Consider the following 17,114-nt stretch of genomic DNA (forward strand, 5'->3'; position numbering starts at 1 on the left):
TACGATCACAGGGTCCCACCACAAGCTGATGCTGGAGCCCAGGCCTGTGACACCTCCTTTATTGGCAGCACGAACAGAGCCCCTGACAGGAGGGAGGATCCATGAGGGCCCACAGGAGCGTTGTGCCGGGCCTCACTGCGGGGCAGCACTAACAGAGCCTCTGATGGGACGGAGGGCCCACGAGACCCCCATGCTGGGCCTCACTGCGGGGCCGTGTAGGTGCCGGCCAGGTGCACGGGCAGCCCGTCGCGGCAGGCCACGCGCACGTGCTGCTGGGCCTGGCGGGCGCGGTAGGCGCATGGCGGCCGCGTGTCCCCGCCGCGCAGGCGGCACATGGTCAGGCTCAGCGCCCTCGGCGTGCTCTGGAACCCCGTCTGGTCAGGCACCTGGGAGCAGGCGGCCACCAGCTCGGCGGCCGGGGCGTGCACAAAGGTGTTGGAGGGCTTGCAGGGCCTGCCCGGGGCCGTCACCTGGCGCCGCGCCAGCATGGTCTCGCAGTAGCGGTGCGCCGCCAGCGTGGCCGTCCGCGGGCTGTCCACGTGCTGCCGCAGGAACTTCTCGTAGCGCGTCTCGCCCGCCGCCCCTGCCAGCGCTGCCAGCACCAGCGTCATGCACAGCACCCAGCCCGCCATGGACACCTGCGGAACGGGGGGGTAGGGCCATCTGCACCGCTGGGCCCCCGACTGGAAATCCCACCCTGGGCGCTTGGTTATTCTACAGATTCCCCCTCCCAGATCCCCGGGCCCCATACAAATCCCCTCCCGATACCTGGGGGCCCATCTCTGGACAGCTGGGCTATCTGTGGATTCACCTGGATGCACAGGTCCCCTAAAATGCATTTTAGGTCCCATAAAATTATGCACTCCCCAGAAGCCTCCATGGCCTCCAAGCCAAGCCCAGAAGTCCCCCATGGAACACCCCCTAGCTGCTCCTCAGACCCCTGGCTCCCCTACAGATCCACCCCGTGCCCTCACACCCGGATGCCATACACAGCCTCCCTTCCCCACTGGATGCTCGGGTTCCTCCCAGACCCCTCCCACAGACATTCTGGTCCCCGATGCACCCTTCACCCGCACCTGTGTGCGCGCCTCAGTTTCCCTTATGGCCTCAGAATCTCCGGTATCCCTCCCACTCCTCTGCACCTCTTTTATACTGACCCCAGCTGTGCCCAATGGGCAAGGATCCAGGAGGAGGGGCAGGGTAAAGAGCAAGGTCTGGGGAGAGCCGGGTGTCCAGGAGGCCCTGCTCACCCTCATGGCCCCCAAGGTCATTAGGCAGTCATTAACGAGCCACGTGACTGTCTGCGTGCATCCCCTTGGGTGGCCCCTGCCCACTCTGGCCTTGGACACCTGTCCCAAAGGCAGGATACCTGGGTCCTTTTGGTAGCAGGGCAAGATCTGTGGTTTCCTGGTGGCGGGCAGGATGTCACCATCTGGGGGGACATCATCTCTGGGACAGCTGGCAGATGTTCCTACAACTCTTGAAAGATGTGGAACATCTATGGCTCTTCTGCAGTGCTAAGGGACCTATGTGTTCTTTTTCCCCTTGCTGCCAAATTCATACTCCTGGGATGTGCCAGGAGGCATTTTCCTCACTCCTACCTCCCATATCCCAGCTGCTCCACTGACACAGAGACAAGCAAGGAGCCAGGAGCCAGCCTGAGCCCAACAAACACTCCTTTCCCTTGACCATCGTAATGGAGCCCCAAGGAAAGCGTGTCCCCTCCAGGGGGCGAGGCATGTAGTGCCCACGAGAGGCTGTCACCTGTCACAAGTGGGCGCAAGTGGTCTTCATCCTCCTCTCCCAAGAGATCAGAGAGACTCTGATGGGAAGTGGCAAAGAGAGAATGAGGTCCTGGGCAGCACCTGTCCCAAAAGAGCTGTAACACTTCCAAGACTGGCCACAGTGAAGGTGCAGAGGGTCCTGCCCTGGGCTCTGGTGGCATTTCTACAGCCTCTGAAGAAATCCTCCTCAAAGGTACACAGTCCCTACAGTGGGAACAGCTCAGGCACCTGGCCAAAACCTCGCAGACATGAAAGGTCAGCACAGCCCCCTGCTGACTGTCAATACCCTGCTCCTGGGCGTGGAAGCAGGATGGGGACTCTCACCATGACCCCTCAGATACACTCTGCTTTCCACTGTCCTGGTGTGGGTGGAAAAGGGATGGTGCCCACAGAAGGAGGAACAAGCCTGGATGCTTGGCAGCAGGCATGGTGCAGGTACCTGTGCTGGATCCCATCCCACCCGGCACAGCCTCAGGCATGTCCTTGCCAGAAGCTGCTGTGAGACTCATGGCTGAGCCACAGCCTGTGGTCACCCCTTGTCCAGGGGGGCCCCAGCTGCCTGGCACTATCCTGGGCATGGCTTCTCCATGTGCCATCCCTGCCCATTCCCGAGGGCTGAGCAGAGCCTCCTCCTGCCCTGTGCGGTGCAGAGAGGAGCCCTCGGCCGGGGCATTTGGGGCAGCCCAGACCAACAACTTCTGGTTGTCCCCTTGTGCCCCAAGGCCTGGGAAAGCTACCGGTTTTAGGAACAGAGTCTAGTTTAGAAAGGAGATATTATTTATTCTGCAGGGGGTGCAAGGTGGAGGTTTGACAGACCAAACACACCATGGGGTAAAAAGTAACATCTTTTATACAGTAAAGTTTACATGAGCCCTCCTCTCTAAAGCATATTTCTCGTCTATCGATGTATATTTATTTGTATGACGCATACTCTGTATGCGATACTTGAAATACAAAGTTCTTCATTAAGCAACTTCCACCGTAGAAAATACCGGACGACATCAGTTACGTTTACAAAAGGTGACGAGATTCAGCCTGGGGACAGATCATTCAGCTTGAGGACACCAGACTGGGCAGGAGGTGGCACCTGCCTTTCACCGGGGTACAGTCAGTGCAGCGAACCCCGTCCCTGTGGCTCTGCCCGTCCGCACAGCGGCCCCACTTTCGGGGAGCAGGGATCGGGAGTGCGGGGCCGGGCGCTCCGCGGGGACCGGGAGTGCCGGGCCGGGCGTTCCGCAGGGCTCCAGGCGGGGGCGCTCACGGGCACAGGCTGTGCCGAGGCTCCCCCCGCCCCCCCCGCGCCGTTGGTTCCGTCCCGCCGTGGTACGTCCCGCGCGGGCCACCCCCGGCGCTGGAGGCGGCCCCGTTCTCCCAGGTCTCGCGCGAGCGCCGCTCTCGTATAATCTCGCGGGAGCGCGCGCGCCCCGCCCTTTCCGCGGCGCGGGCCGGACCATGGCGGTCGGGAAGAACAAGCGCCTCACCAAGGGCGGCAAGAAGGGCGCCAAGAAGAAAGTGTGAGGGCCGCTGGGGCGAGGGCGGGCAGTGCCCAGGGGCGCTGGGCGGGGCGCCGCGGCGGCGGGATGGCGGGGATGCGGGGCGGATGGCGGCGGCGGCCCGGCCGGAGCCGGGCCGATGCTGTCATGGCGTCAGGCGGGCGGGCGTGGGCCCGGCGAGGCGGGAGCAGCGGCGGGCAGTCGGGGAGGAAGGTCTTACTGCAGCCCGGTGCGGCCTGAGAACGTCGGCTAAAAAACCTTCTTCGTTTGATTTAAGGGTCGACCCTTTCTCCAAGAAGGACTGGTACGATGTCAAAGCACCGGCGATGTTCAATATCCGGAACATCGGGAAGACGCTTGTCACCAGGACTCAAGGAACTAGTGAGTATTTGGGGTTGGTGCAGTACAGGAGATTGTGCTTGCCCATGTGCTGGCTCCGAGCGGTTAAAGAACTTCTTGGATAAAAGACTGATGAAAAATGGGTTTCGCTTGTATTGTTACGAGCTTGGAAGCTAAAATAGTTGGGTGATTTGAGTGGATTTTTTTTCGAGTTGACCGAATTTTTTGAATAAATGAGCTTAGCTGCAAGAAGTTCGTACACTGGGCTCTTGTTTGTACAAGAATGCCAGGACATGGAAGGAAGGGCCTGAGGTTTCTAATGAGCTCCTCATGTGGTAACCTGGAAAGTTGGGAAAAGTTCGAGAAGTAAGCACTAGTTCTGATTGTCACCGGGGACGATGTGGGACAGTGCCACAGGAGACTTTAGTCCTAACAGGATTTTAACGACCAGCACATGAAGATACTGAAATACCTGAATTTAAAGGTTTTGGGTAAAGATTAGAGCCAGAATTGCTGACTTATTGTGAGCACTGATGTATCATTGGGGGGTAAATTCGGTTTTATATCATCTGGCACACCTTAGGAAGAGGAGGCCTCTGTTAGGAACGCAGAGGTGTCTGGATAGAGGTAACCCTGTTTTTGGAAGCTTAGCCTTGCAGAATGGCTAAATAGCTTTATGATACTCTGCTGGCTGCAGTCAAAGTTAGGATTTTGATTGTTACTTTGAGCTGTAACATGTGAAACAAATAAAATGAGGGTCACTGCCAAACGAAGTGTAAACCAGCCAGTGTTGTTAAAATGGTTCCTCGTTGGAAGAGGAGCTATGAAATTTTTGTACCGGGCTGTTCATTGCTGCTTCATCTCTGCTGAGTGCTTGTGGCTTTTTATGTTTGGTTTTCTCATTACTGTTCATAATTTCCAAATACTCTGTAGCCCCTTTATGCTTGAAACAAATCAAATTATTACACCTGGTGGGATCTGCTGTGTGCTGCTGTTCATATCCCACACCTGGTACTATTGCCTTGAAAAGATTCCTCCCAAAGGGAGAAATTACTAACCTTGCTGGCTCTGTGATCGCCATTAGAAAACATCAGAGAACAGGATTCCAGAGGGAATTCAGTGCCTGATTTGAAGGATGTACTTCTAATGTTAATCTAAGGTGCTTTATTCTGTTCCACCTCACAGAAATTGCCTCTGACGGGCTGAAGGGCCGCGTGTTTGAGGTGAGCCTGGCTGATCTGCAGAATGATGAGGTTGCCTTCCGCAAATTCAAACTGATCACTGAGGACGTTCAGGGCAAGAATTGTCTGACCAACTTCCATGGGATGGACCTCACACGGGACAAAATGTGCTCCATGGTGAAAAAATGGCAGGTGTGTGAGAAACAAGGTCTGCATCGCTGCTGGTGCCCCAGGGAGGCAGGGAAGAGCGTGGGGTGTGTGGGGCTGGGCAGCCTGTGCTGCAGGGGTGCTAAACCTTCAGTGCTTCCTCTTCCAGACCATGATTGAAGCCCACGTGGACGTCAAGACTACGGATGGGTACCTGCTGCGCCTCTTCTGCGTGGGCTTCACCAAGAAGCGCAATAACCAAATCCGCAAGACCTCCTATGCCCAGCACCAGCAGGTCCGGCAGATCCGCAAGAAAATGATGGAGATCATGACCCGGGAGGTGCAGACCAATGACCTGAAGGAAGTTGTCAATAAGCTGTAAGCTTTGGTCCTGTTCTTTTTTCTCCCCTACACTTTAAATCCTTGTTTGGGAGTTGGTTGTTGCTGAGTGCCTGGGGAGTGCTGGTGCATCCCAAGCTGTTGGTCAGAGACCAGGCAAGGAGCCCCTCGTGTGGAAAAGCCAATCACCCTTTTCTGCAAATGGCTTCTGTCAGTCTCTGCATCCTGTCTGACCTGAATCCACTGTCACGTTTGCATAAATGTAAAATTGCTTTCCAGAAGATTTGTGGTTCACATTTCTACAGACTAAAGTTGTAATTCTGATCTACTGGGACTGTGAATGCTCTGAGCTCTTCTGATAGAAGAGTTTCTCAGTGTGTTGATTGCTTCCAGAAGTTTGCAGATTTGCTCTCAAAATGAGCACACTTGCACTATATCCCTTCTAACGTTGCAAGGGAGGTGTCTTAGACTCTAAATGTACTTGAAGAAAATTGTCAAAGTGATGATACAGACTTGTAGAATATTTTGTATTAAGGTTTTTTTTTTAAGCCTGTGTTGCTGCTGCAGAAGCAGGCAGAGTTTTTAGCATTGTGGTGCTCTGTGATTCCTCAGGATCCCAGACAGCATTGGCAAGGACATCGAGAAGGCCTGTCAGTCCATTTACCCTCTGCACGATGTCTATGTGCGCAAGGTGAAGATGCTCAAGAAGCCCAAGTTTGAATGTAAGTCTGTTCCTGCAGACATTTGGGGGAGGGTGTGGAAAGGAGGGAATTTACATGTGTTTGCTTTTGGATAAAGATATTACTGCTTCAATGAGCTGTAGTAGTTGTAGAAGGGAAGGTGTGTCCTTGTCCCCATGTGTGGTTTCCAGGATAGAAAGCCAAGCAGTGAGCATCCAGTTTGGAGCTTCTTGTAGTCTCACCTGGAAGTGCTGCTGAATCTCTAGAAGCTTTGCTTTGGGAATGAATGATGACAAAATGTTTCGGTCCCAGATGATGTGGAATGATTCCATTTCCCCAATTTCTGACATTCCCGTGTAATGCAGCAGTAGGTGCTTGAGTCCAGATCCTTTTAGGAAAAGATGTCATTTGCAGTTTCATTACATAGCCTTATTTCACTGCTTGATGTGTCTGTCTGTCACTGCAGCATCATCTCTGTGCATGAGCTGTCTGCAATGGACTTAGTCCTAGCGACAGAAAATGTTCTGGTGGTTTCATTTGTGTGTGTTGAGTAATGGAGTAATTTAGAACTGTTCAAACAGGTCCATCTCTCACTGTTTCTGTCACTGCTTCTTTTTAGTGGGCAAGCTGATGGAGCTGCATGGTGAAGGTGGTGGTGCTGGAAAGCCCTCTGGGGATGAGGCTGGCACCAAGGTAGAGCGAGCTGATGGATATGAGCCGCCCGTGCAAGAGTCTGTGTGAAACTAAAAATTGGTGGAAAATAAAAGATTTTAATATACAGAACTAATGCTTGGTTGGTTGCCTGTATTGCTCCTGGACAATATTGGTACTGGATGCGTGGATGAGCTTTCAATGAGGTAAACCTATGGCCTTGGTTTAAAAAAAAATTAAAAGAAGTACTCATGTACTTCTCCAGTTGTGTTGTAGAGATGGGTGGAAGAAGGTGGGTTGTCCTTTCTGTGGATTCTTTATGTTGGTTTTAACCAGTAATTTTAGTCCTCACCAAAAAAACCTTGTGTATGTGTGAAGAGGTTTTATTGGTGAGAGGTGCTTTACAGAGTACAGGGAAGGCAGAAATTGCACTGGGAAACCTGTGTCAGAATTTGGTACTATTGGGAAGTCTTACAGTTTTATCCAGATTACTTGCTTCAGAGTAATGTGCATATGTTTAAATTTCTTGGTAATTTAATACAGCCACTCCTGGGATAGGTGTGGTCTGTGGTGGTCAGAAGGTGTTTGAAGGTGTTAAGGTTGTAACTATGATGATGGAAGCAGTGTTAATTGAGCATTACAGAAATCCAGTATGTGCTTGAGCAGTGAACTTGAGTGTTGGATTTTAACCTGTCAGAACTGAGGGATGACTGTAATGGAAAACCTGTGGAACTTCAGGGGAAAAGATTCTGTAAAGAGGCAATGGTGTGTGTTCTGAAAACAAAGCACTTAAATGTTTTGCTGAGTAATTTTGTTTTCCATTATCTAACAGCATTTTTGATTTTTGTTCAACTTATGTTGGCTTGTAAGTGAAAGACTGGTTTTTTCTGGCTACAAGGAGTTTTGTGCACTATCAATGTGTTTAGGCCAACAAACCTAAGCTTAGTCCTGTTAAATTGTTGGTAAGTTAGTGATTTAAAACCTGAGAGCAAAAGCTGGAATTCACTGAGATTAGTGGCTCTTGCAATTGGTTGTCACAGAGCTTAGGACAAGAAATAAAGGAAAATAGTGAAAATGTTACTGTTCCAGCAAAGCTACTGGAGAAAAGGAGAGGGGCTCTGCTACCCATGAAGGCTGTACTGTTCCCTGCCAGGGATTTTCACATTTTCCTAGGCAAAATAAGAATGCTTTTGAACTTACTTCAGAACGCTGCAGGTGATGTGACTTTGTCTTGTGGTTCCAAGTTACAGTTTTAGTATGTTCTGGTTTTTCTGCTTTGTGTACTGGAAGGAAGAGCAGTGAGTGCTCAACACTCAGAACCCTGGAACGGGGGAAGGAATCTTATTGCTTTGCTGTTTCCATCTGTACTGCTGAGGCAGGTAGGTGTCACCTGCCTCCAAAAATCCCAGCCAGCCACATTTTTGAAACCATAGGTTTTATTTGTTACTTGCATATCTAAGGACTGTTGCCAAAAGGTTAGTCCAAGAGGACTGGGGGAAAGAATAAGAACTTGGGATTTTTCATGCTTTTAAATGTATTGTTAGGAAGAGTGCATTGCCATGCAGGTATTCTGGGTAATGTAGGCTTTGTAATGTGATTTCATGTGGGGGAAAAGCAGGAAGGAAAATACTGTGAGTCATCCTCTGTATTCTCTCATCAAACACCAGCTGAAAAATCATGGAGTATGAAAGCAGCATTCAGCAGAGCACACCTAAATTATGTGCAGGATCAGCCTGTGTCATCTTGACAATGTTCTCACAGTGAGAAACACAGTGTGTGTGATGCCCTGTGGTAGCAGGTAGAAAAATGTGATAGGTTCTGTAGGTGGTGAGTGTGAGGCATACCCAAGTGCAAAGGCTTGGATAACCTGTTAAAATCATCCACATTCTCTGAGGGGTTTGGACTACTTGTCTGGGGGTGGGGTGTTACTTTGCAGAATGAGATCTCTCAAACTGTTAAGTGGAAAGCTCTGCTTTCCACAGCATAAGACAATTAAAATGCCATCATGACTTAATTATAAAAATTTTATTGGTTAAATACATTCTTAATTTACAGAGGTACCATAACAAACTTACTGGACTTAACAAAGGTTTATTTAGGACACTGTTCATTGTACACAGAACAAAGATATCTTCCTGAAGATATTTCTAGAGGATGGGTCAAACAAAATATTTTGGTAAGTGAGGCTTTTATTCTGATGCCTGGAGATCTAGCTGGATTTCAAGGTTACAGCTGGAATTTGCTACTACATTGCAGTTAAGATTTGCACTCCACCTCAGTCTCGGCTTTTTTGTACACCTTAGGAATGAATCTTCTGTTGTGATCTGTATGCAGTCTTGGGAGAATCCTGCCCTGTACAAGCCGAGCATCTCCCTTGCTTCAGCGTTCACACGGACGCCGTTTCAGCTGCCTGCAGCCACGCGAGCAGCCCTTAGATGGCACTCGGTGCTCTGAGTAAAAGGCCTTGCTGCTACTCCCGCCCTGCCCCACGGGGAGGAGGAGATTACATACAGCAGAGTGGTCTTGGCAATGAACAGGCACTGACTTTAAACATTCAGTGAAGTTACAAAAACAACTGGTTAAGACACAGTTATAAAATGGGAAAGAGGAAATTAAAAAAAAATATTAAAAAAATCAATTCTACTTTTGAGACTTGTATCAAAACCTTAGAAAACTGCCAGACAAACAGTAAGTAAACATCATACACTTCAGCCTCATCTGCCACCACAGTGGTGTGGTGTGTCTTTGAAGGACCTGGCAATTCCTTGGATTTCTTTAGGACATAACTGTTTTTTTGGAATAAACAAGAATCTTTAGAATCTCCTAACAGGAAAACTTGGGAGAGTGAGAAGGATTGTCCTTGGCTGTCGACTGCCACGTGATTATTCCAGAGGAGTTCTGGACAGGCTTGCTGGGGCTGCTGAGTAACAGCTCTAGCCATTGTTGCATTTCCAACCTTCTAGAACAGCACATAACAGTATTTTGCTTATGTTAGTCCCTATTGGAAGTAGAAGTCCAGCTCCTCAGCTCATTAAAACTTTGTGTGATTATCATCCCCCGGTTGTGTGAAGGGGTGCTGGTGTAGTTTAAACACAGAGCAGAACACAAAGAGGGGCTGTGTCTGTCCTGTGCAAGTTCTGTGGCCTGGCAGTGACTGCTGGGTGAATGGTGCTGAGGCCCTCAGGCTTGCTCCCGGTGAGCTCCAGTCTGCCACTGGGACTGGATGCCCATTCCTTGCTGTTACAAAAAGGAATTGACTACCAGAAGTTCCTATAATGTGAAACTACCTCAATCACATCCCTCTTAGTTGGTCAGTCCAGCTACACTGCTGCTCTGTACCAAGTGCCTTGGTGAGAGCTGTTTGGAGTAACCTCTTGCCAGGCATGTTTTCCTTAAGGCCTCCACAGACCATTTGTAAGGATGCTCAGTGTATTTGGTATGTGGCAACAAACTGGAAACTAATCCCATGTCTGCTGAAAACTAAACCCAAGGCTCTATAATATCCTTCATGTTAAGGATAGGAATAGTGTTACTGAAGTATGTTCCAGTGCTTGAGTGACAAATAAAATGCAGACTGGGTGAACACTGGCTTTCCACTTCCATGAGGGGAGTGGAGGGGCAAATAGTTGGAATAGTGCAGCTCCTCCATGGCTGGGATCTGAGAGAGCTCCATAGACACTGTCTGTTGCTAACTTCAGCTGGGAAAGAAGGGTATGATGGTGCTCAAAGAACAGTGGGCAGTAGGAAAAAACTAAACCTGTACTTGAAAAGGATTTTAGGGAAAGCGAGGAAGTCTAAGATGATTCATACTGATTTAAACAGAATTCATTAAGAGGCAAAATACTTAAAAATTTTACTTTTGTGATTTTGCTGTATGAGCAGCCTGGGCTAAGAATAGAAGGATACTACACAAGGATTTATATCTCCATTTCCCCTCTTACCAGAATTAGATTTGATACCTTTCTACTATGAAATACCAGTTATTTTTCTTATCCTCTAAGTCATAAAACAAGTGGATTCTACTGCTAATGTGGAACTCAAGCAGTAATGAAACCTGAATATCAAACTTCATCTACATACTGAGTGCTGTAATTATATATTAAAACAATTTTTAAATTTGGATCTTAAGAAGTTCAAAGAAGGCCAAAGCAGCTTATGTTATGCAGACTTTGTGCATGGTAAATATAATACCAGAGAGTAAACATACTAGAATGCTATATAAGTTAAAATGGTGTTGCACCACAGTATTTCCCTAGTTGGAAATGGCTAAAAAGCCTGCTTGTTTTGCTCTCTGAGCATTCATGAAACATGATAACATACACTGTCACAAAAGACTCAAATTTTCTTATCTGACTTCAAGATACTACTATGACTGTCTAGAAAAAGTAGTGCAAAACATTGATAATCAACACTCGTTGATGTCTTTGCTGTGCCTTTAGGGTAGAAAACATTCTCTCCCACATGCAGGGAGTAGTAGGAAGGCAACACTTCATGGTGTTTTTAAAATCTGAACAAAGTTCCTGGGAAATATCCCAGACTTTCCTAGTATCTCTCCACTCATCCAGTCCTCGTCTACAGATTCCAGCTCTGTTATCATGTCACCTGCCTGTAAGAGAAGGAGCACTGTGAGTCAGTACAGCTTACTGTGCAGCTTTACTGAGCAATGTTCATGCATGCAGAGCTGATCCTCTTTAGAAACAGTATCAATCAAAGAGAACAGTCTCTTCTGTTGGTTACATCTGCTGAAGCTTCTCTTAGGCTAAATACTTGTCCATGCTGAGAAATCACCACCTTTGGAGGGACAGAAGAGCACTGCTGGGTAACTTCTCACTTTGCCTATCCAGGTATGTTAAGAGCTGGCTCATGGGGCCCCTGCTTTAGTGCTTATTTGTGTGTGTTTCTGGGCTTTGTTTTCGTAAAACACTGGAAAGATTTTTTTTTTTTTCATTTAATCCCAGTATTTTCTAGTATTTGGAAACTTTCCCAAAAAAAAAAGGAAAAGCAATCTAAAAGCTCAGTATGGCCATTTAAATTGCAGGTCCTGTGTTTGGTCCTGGTTCTTGTTCTCAGTGTCCCATGCCACACCCTTCATCTGAAGTACTGGCCTTTGTTTCAGTACCTCTATTTCCCTTTTCTGCTTTAAAGGATCATCTATCCTTTCAGCATTGCAAGCTGCTAATGGTGAAACTATTTTGCTGGTTTTAGAAGAGAAAATACTGTGTTGCAGCTCCTGTGAAAGTCTACTGCTTCTCAGATATTTGCTTTTAAGAACATGGTTACCTAAATCATGACTTTGCATATCAAGGGCACTCTGTTTCTTGTTCATGCTTAATATGATCTGGGCATCCAGCATGTATTTAATTTTTCCCCTTGTTCCCATGGCAACTCTGAATTGTGTTGCCAGTTCAAGATTCTGCTGTACTAGGTTTCCCTCAGAGGCCTGGCTGCTGTAGTATTGGCACTCTCACCATTACCTCCTACTCAGAGTTTTCTTTCTAGTCCAGAGAGAGGCTCCCCATCAACCAATCAGGAACTGAATGTACTGCAAAATAAGGTTTGTTTATCTTGTCATGGTAACTAAATCAGAGAAGTCGGGAATTCTGCACTGAGCTCCTTCCAGTGTTTTAATGAAGATTTTTGCTGATAGGTAACAGGAGTGATAAGGGAAAGAATATTTTTTAGAGAGACCACTTATCAACTGTGTTAATATCTATGCATATTAATATGTATGTTAATATCTATGTACTTCATCCTTCTTGTCTAAAGCCCACATTCACAGGGGATGAACCTTATTTTTTAGCACTCCTTAGGAGCATGAGACCTCTTGAAAATTGGTCGAAGAGAGTTACTTACTTTGAAGGAAAGCTCATCTTCATTTTCTCCATGAAAATCATAAAGAGCTTTGGCTTTTCCTTTCTTCCCTCCTCCAGGCTGTGACAGCTCTACCTTGGCTACAGAACATGGACAAGAGAAGTTACTTGAATGGGAGTGAAAGAAATCTCTGTTTCTGGAGAAGTTTCCTGTCATTCTCTTATTTCCTCCCCAGTATTGTGCTACAGGTTGTCCAAATGTTATTGCTACTGCTGTACTGAATTCATTGTCCTACTGCAATAAAAACTCTACTGCCACCAGTCCATTTTATGGTATTACACAGGCTCACAGTTCTGCTTCTAAGCAGACTAAATTTAAAACTCACTTAACTTGAACTTCCCAATGGTGATACATAATAAATGCTGACTTTGCCTCTTTCTGCTCTAAGATGAAGCAGCATCAATACTCCTGAATTACTCCTTAAAGGTGGCTCAGTGGCCCTGTTTTGCCTGTGCCCAAACCACACTGGAAAACATCCCAGAGTCTATGTCACTGACTAGAACATGAGATATTGCCATTATTGGAGTGGTTGGTTCAAAACTTGAGTTTAGCTTTAGAATACTGAAGACTCCTGTGGTGTGTGACTTGTTGATGTCGTTGTGTTCTCCCACAGCTGTCATGACTGGCACAACCCAGTGAATAATGAATTGCCATCTATAGGAGCACTGTACCTGAGCAGGTCTGAACAAAAACTGCTGGGAAAATCCCTTCCTTTCCATTCAATCTTCCTCTATACCACTCCAAATCGACTTGTTCCAGTATTTGGATGTAGTCTCCCTTTCTGAAGGACAGATCATCTTTGGTTTCTGCTGTAAAATCATGAAGCGCTTCACACCACTCCAGTGAGCGTCTGTTGCTCTGTTCAAGTTAACAGAAGAGCTGCATTAATTTTAGAAGTGTGAATGGAGCCCAAAAAACTGATGGATGCTGCTGAAAGCAGCTGTACAGCACATGGCTGTCCTGACACCCTCCCAATACAAAAGTGCTGCTGCAGATGTAGACCAGAATTCCATTTGAGCAATTAACACCACAGAATTTCATCTAGGCTCAGCCACATTCCTTTTTATCTCTGGTGGCAGGGGAAAGGATTAATACATTCAAAATTAGATCACTGCAGCAATACTTAAAATAGAGCTAACAAGAATTTCCTTCAGCACAAAGGATAAAAATTTACCAATGTTAATTTGTCAGAAGCTCTGAATTCAATCAGCTTAGGCCTTGTGTCAGAACTGAGGTGTGACAATGCAGCATTGTGTGTTGTGGGACTGGTGTCACATTCTGCAGTTACTCCCACATTATAATAGAGTCTCTGTAAATCTATACATAAAGTCTGGCCCTCACCTATACAGTTTTATTACCTGAGGAAGGGAAGACAAAACCTCCACCTTATTCTTCAGTGCTGTTTCTGTACCTATGTAAGTAAAGCACAACTTAAGAACAGAAGCAGTGTCTATTCAGAATGTTACTAATGACAGAGATTTTAGATATTTGAAGTAATTATTAAGAATAGCTTCTTAAGAAGTCCTACTGTTAATTTTGATGGGTTTTTTATCAGTCTTCCCTCTCTTTTTACCTCTTTTCTGCAATCACTGTCCTTTTGGAATTTTCTCCTATATGCTGCCTATTTGCATTAAGTATAAAACCATGCTCTTGAAGACTTTTGCAAACATATTCATACCTGTTCCAGGTAGGTCTTCAATTACTTCCACAAAGTTCAAGGGGAAAATTCCAGATGTGCCTCTGAGCTCTCCTTTGGCCCACTCTTCATTTACATATTCTTTCAGGATAATAGTTTCACCTTCTGAAAAACTGAGCTCATCTTTCTGATCTCCAATGTATTCAAATCGTGCTACACACCTTGGACCTCTGCACAAACAAAAGAGAAAATTATTTTGCTTCTTTATTATTACTGTCTACTTAATAAGACAGCATTGTGTGCAATATATGGATTGATATTTTAATTAAAATGATTAAAAATGCACTGAAGATAGGACAGGTGGAAAATTGGGGGCCTGCCCTGGTTCTAATCTCTGCTTTCTGAACAGAATGAGTACAGAGTCTGGAGAAGCCAGATGCAATTTCTGCATCCCAATTGCTGGCTGTTAAAGTATTTTGCAAAAGACCCTATTTCCCTTCCAAGCAGCAATAAACCCCCTTGTTTCTCAGTCACCTGTCCAATTTCATATCTTTGCCTATATCCAAGCAAGTGTCCTGATACACTTTTGTTAAGAGTTTGATTATTTTTTGAGCTAGCATTCCATTTAGATGCACTCAAACATGGGTGGGGGTGAGTGCTGTGTATTTGTCCCAAATACATGGAGGTTTCATAGGAAGAAGCTAGTTTTTATCTACTTTAAAATACTTTATTCTGTAAAATCCATCCCTTTAATCTTACAGGGAAAAAGCTTATCTATCAAAGAAAGAAACTTCAATGCATCTGATAAATTTTATATACTTTGGTACAGCACTGAAAAAAATCCTAATTATTTTTCCCCCTGACTTAAATTGATTTCATTATTTAAGAACCTAATAAACTAAATTTATGAAATTAACCTAAGAAAATTTTTGGTTAATCAGAAATGCCATGCTGGAAAAAAGCAGTAATAGGCTTTAATTCTTTCTATATATCCATAGCACACAAACAAAGTAAGCAGCTTGATTCCAACCCCTGTCCCCCACCAAGTATCTTTGCAAAGGTGTTTCTTTCAGGACACAGCTAGAACTTTCTGTTTCTTTCTTAGCTTCAGAAGCAACTTTTTAAAATAAAGTTTTGTTCCTGACAAACCAAGCTTCATCTAAAGAACAACTGAATGATCCCACTGACACTAATTGCTCCTGCCTCTGCATGAATTTGCTTTAATTCCTGGAATGAATGATTACGAAATCCAATAAACATCACTGAGAAATGAGTAACATGAAAAATCATTTCTTGCCCACAAATAGTACAAGTTGTTTTAAAATCAGAAATGAAAGTGCTGGCAATTCATTTGATAATTTGGGGGGAACTTTGGATTTACCCATACATCTGCACAGCTTAGGGACAGACAGATTTCTCTGCCTAAAGCACCTCTATGTTCTGTTCCTTTGTATCTTGTTCTTTCCCATGAGTAGGAGCCCTACCATGTTCCATTTTGTGAGGACAATGGAAGAAAGCAGCAAGGTCAGGAGCAAAGAGAGGTGTACAGTGCTGCTGAAGTTAATTAGATTGGTTCATGGTTTCTGGAACCAGTTTTCATGAAAGGATGGTTTTAGGCTTTTTGAAGCTAAATATGAGTCTTTATAAATCATCATAAACATTCAGATTTTTAAAACATATAATTTAATTTTTACAATGTATTTTGGTGAATAAATTGTTAACCCTATTAACCTCAGTGCAGAGAGCCCCTGTTCCAAAGTTAATATTTCTTTTTCATTCCTTGTAAATCAACATGAGAAAGCAAATAAGATTCATCTGACTCACTTGATACATCGTGATGAAGAGGGTATTTTTTTCTTGTTGGCTTCTTCTGGAACATCAATCTAATAAGACAATAAAATAAATTATATCTTCCCTTACAAGCTCATGGCAACTAACCACAATAAACTTGAAACTGGTTAAAATAATCTGTTTTTTAGATGTGTGACACTCTGTAATCCCTGGCAAGCTCTGATATATGATCACATTAATGTAAATTTATGCCTGTTTTCTCATTTTTTAATCTTATGCAAACAAGGAGCAATATTTAATGTTTTGTTTTATGAAGCTGGTTTATTGTTTCTACTTGTAGCATGACTGACAGAATATGTGACTAGATGCTACCACATGTTGTTGAATTTAGATCCCAATTCTCAACTGGTAATTGCTCTCAATTATTTACTAGCACAGTACACCACAATAGACAAAACTACTGTTTACATTTATCCGTTCTGTGCTTTGGTAGCCAACTGCTCTCCAAACGAAACCACATCTCACAAATCTCACTTGAATTAGAGAAATACAACTTTAAAATCAACACAACAGTATATCAAACACCCAACATTCAAGTCCTTTATCACAGGAGGATTTCAACTGTATTTTTGGTGTGACCTGAAGGATGATCTGTGAGATGTACAGGACTAGGAGCTGAGAGGCCCTGGTGAGGAGCTTTGGGTTACAGCTCACTATTATACAGGCAGCTCCCATTAAATCAACAGGAATGTTCCATAGCTTGTGTGAAGCACTGGAGGAAATCTCAATGCCTTTTATGACAAATAATCTCTGCATTGCTCTTGCTGAAGGAGCTGATATCTGTGGTGCTCTGAAGGTTCTATTGCAAGCCTAACTATGTATTATTGTTAGGTGTCTAGATCCAAACTACTACCCAGCTCAATATTGTAAAACACATTGCAGTGTATTGTATGGAGACCTTGTATCAAGATGAAATCTGACATGAATTAACAGGAGAATTCACTCAAGTAAATTAGCCTCACGTACTGCACTCTTGAGAATTCACTCAAGTAAATTAGCTTCATGTACTGCACTCTTTTTTCTTTTTAAAAAAACCCCAAATTCTCAAACAAAAGATTTTTGCCCTCAAAGGATAATCATCTTTTACAACTGAAATAGAAATGCATTTTCCCTAGCTTTTATGAAGTTGTATCTGTCTGTAT

At 45.3% G+C, this 17,114-nt stretch overlaps 3 protein-coding genes and 1 non-coding gene across 6 annotated transcripts in view; 2 read left to right on the forward strand and 2 right to left on the reverse strand.

The window, feature by feature from the left end:
* Window positions 1–200: 200 nt before the first annotated feature.
* Window positions 201–632, reverse strand: LOC129121042 (ribonuclease CL2-like). The gene has a single exon (XM_054633909.2). The coding sequence runs from the start codon at window positions 630–632 to the stop codon at window positions 201–203; it is 432 nt and encodes a 143-aa protein (XP_054489884.1).
* A 2,506-nt stretch (window positions 633–3,138) lies between these two features.
* RPS3A (ribosomal protein S3A) lies at window positions 3,139–6,746 on the forward strand. The gene is made up of 6 exons (XM_054632643.2): window positions 3,139–3,298; window positions 3,555–3,658; window positions 4,802–4,989; window positions 5,114–5,322; window positions 5,896–6,005; window positions 6,583–6,746. Exons 1-6 carry the CDS (start codon window positions 3,237–3,239, stop codon window positions 6,702–6,704), a joined length of 795 nt encoding a protein of 264 aa, XP_054488618.1. The 5' UTR covers window positions 3,139–3,236; the 3' UTR covers window positions 6,705–6,746.
* On the forward strand, window positions 6,245–6,314 carry LOC129121085 (small nucleolar RNA SNORD73). Its single transcript, XR_008534369.1, has one exon. It is a non-coding gene; the product is annotated as a small nucleolar RNA SNORD73 (small nucleolar RNA).
* Window positions 6,747–8,620: 1,874 nt separating the features above from the next.
* SH3D19 (SH3 domain containing 19) overlaps window positions 8,621–17,114 on the reverse strand; it is an 82,185-nt gene continuing 73,691 nt past the window's right edge. For all 3 annotated transcript variants that reach the window (XM_077177203.1, XM_077177204.1, XM_077177205.1), the window contains 6 exons: window positions 15,946–16,004; window positions 14,164–14,351; window positions 13,844–13,896; window positions 13,157–13,343; window positions 12,468–12,565; window positions 8,621–11,220 (listed from right to left, as the gene is read on the reverse strand). In XM_077177203.1, the coding sequence (XP_077033318.1) occupies window positions 11,104–11,220; window positions 12,468–12,565; window positions 13,157–13,343; window positions 13,844–13,896; window positions 14,164–14,351; window positions 15,946–16,004 (702 nt within the window). In that variant the 3' untranslated portion in view covers window positions 8,621–11,103. The remainder of the gene's footprint in view (window positions 11,221–12,467; window positions 12,566–13,156; window positions 13,344–13,843; window positions 13,897–14,163; window positions 14,352–15,945; window positions 16,005–17,114) is intronic.

Source organism: Agelaius phoeniceus, chromosome 4, assembly GCF_051311805.1.
Source record: "Agelaius phoeniceus isolate bAgePho1 chromosome 4, bAgePho1.hap1, whole genome shotgun sequence".
Classification (NCBI taxonomy): Eukaryota; Metazoa; Chordata; class Aves; order Passeriformes; family Icteridae; genus Agelaius; species Agelaius phoeniceus.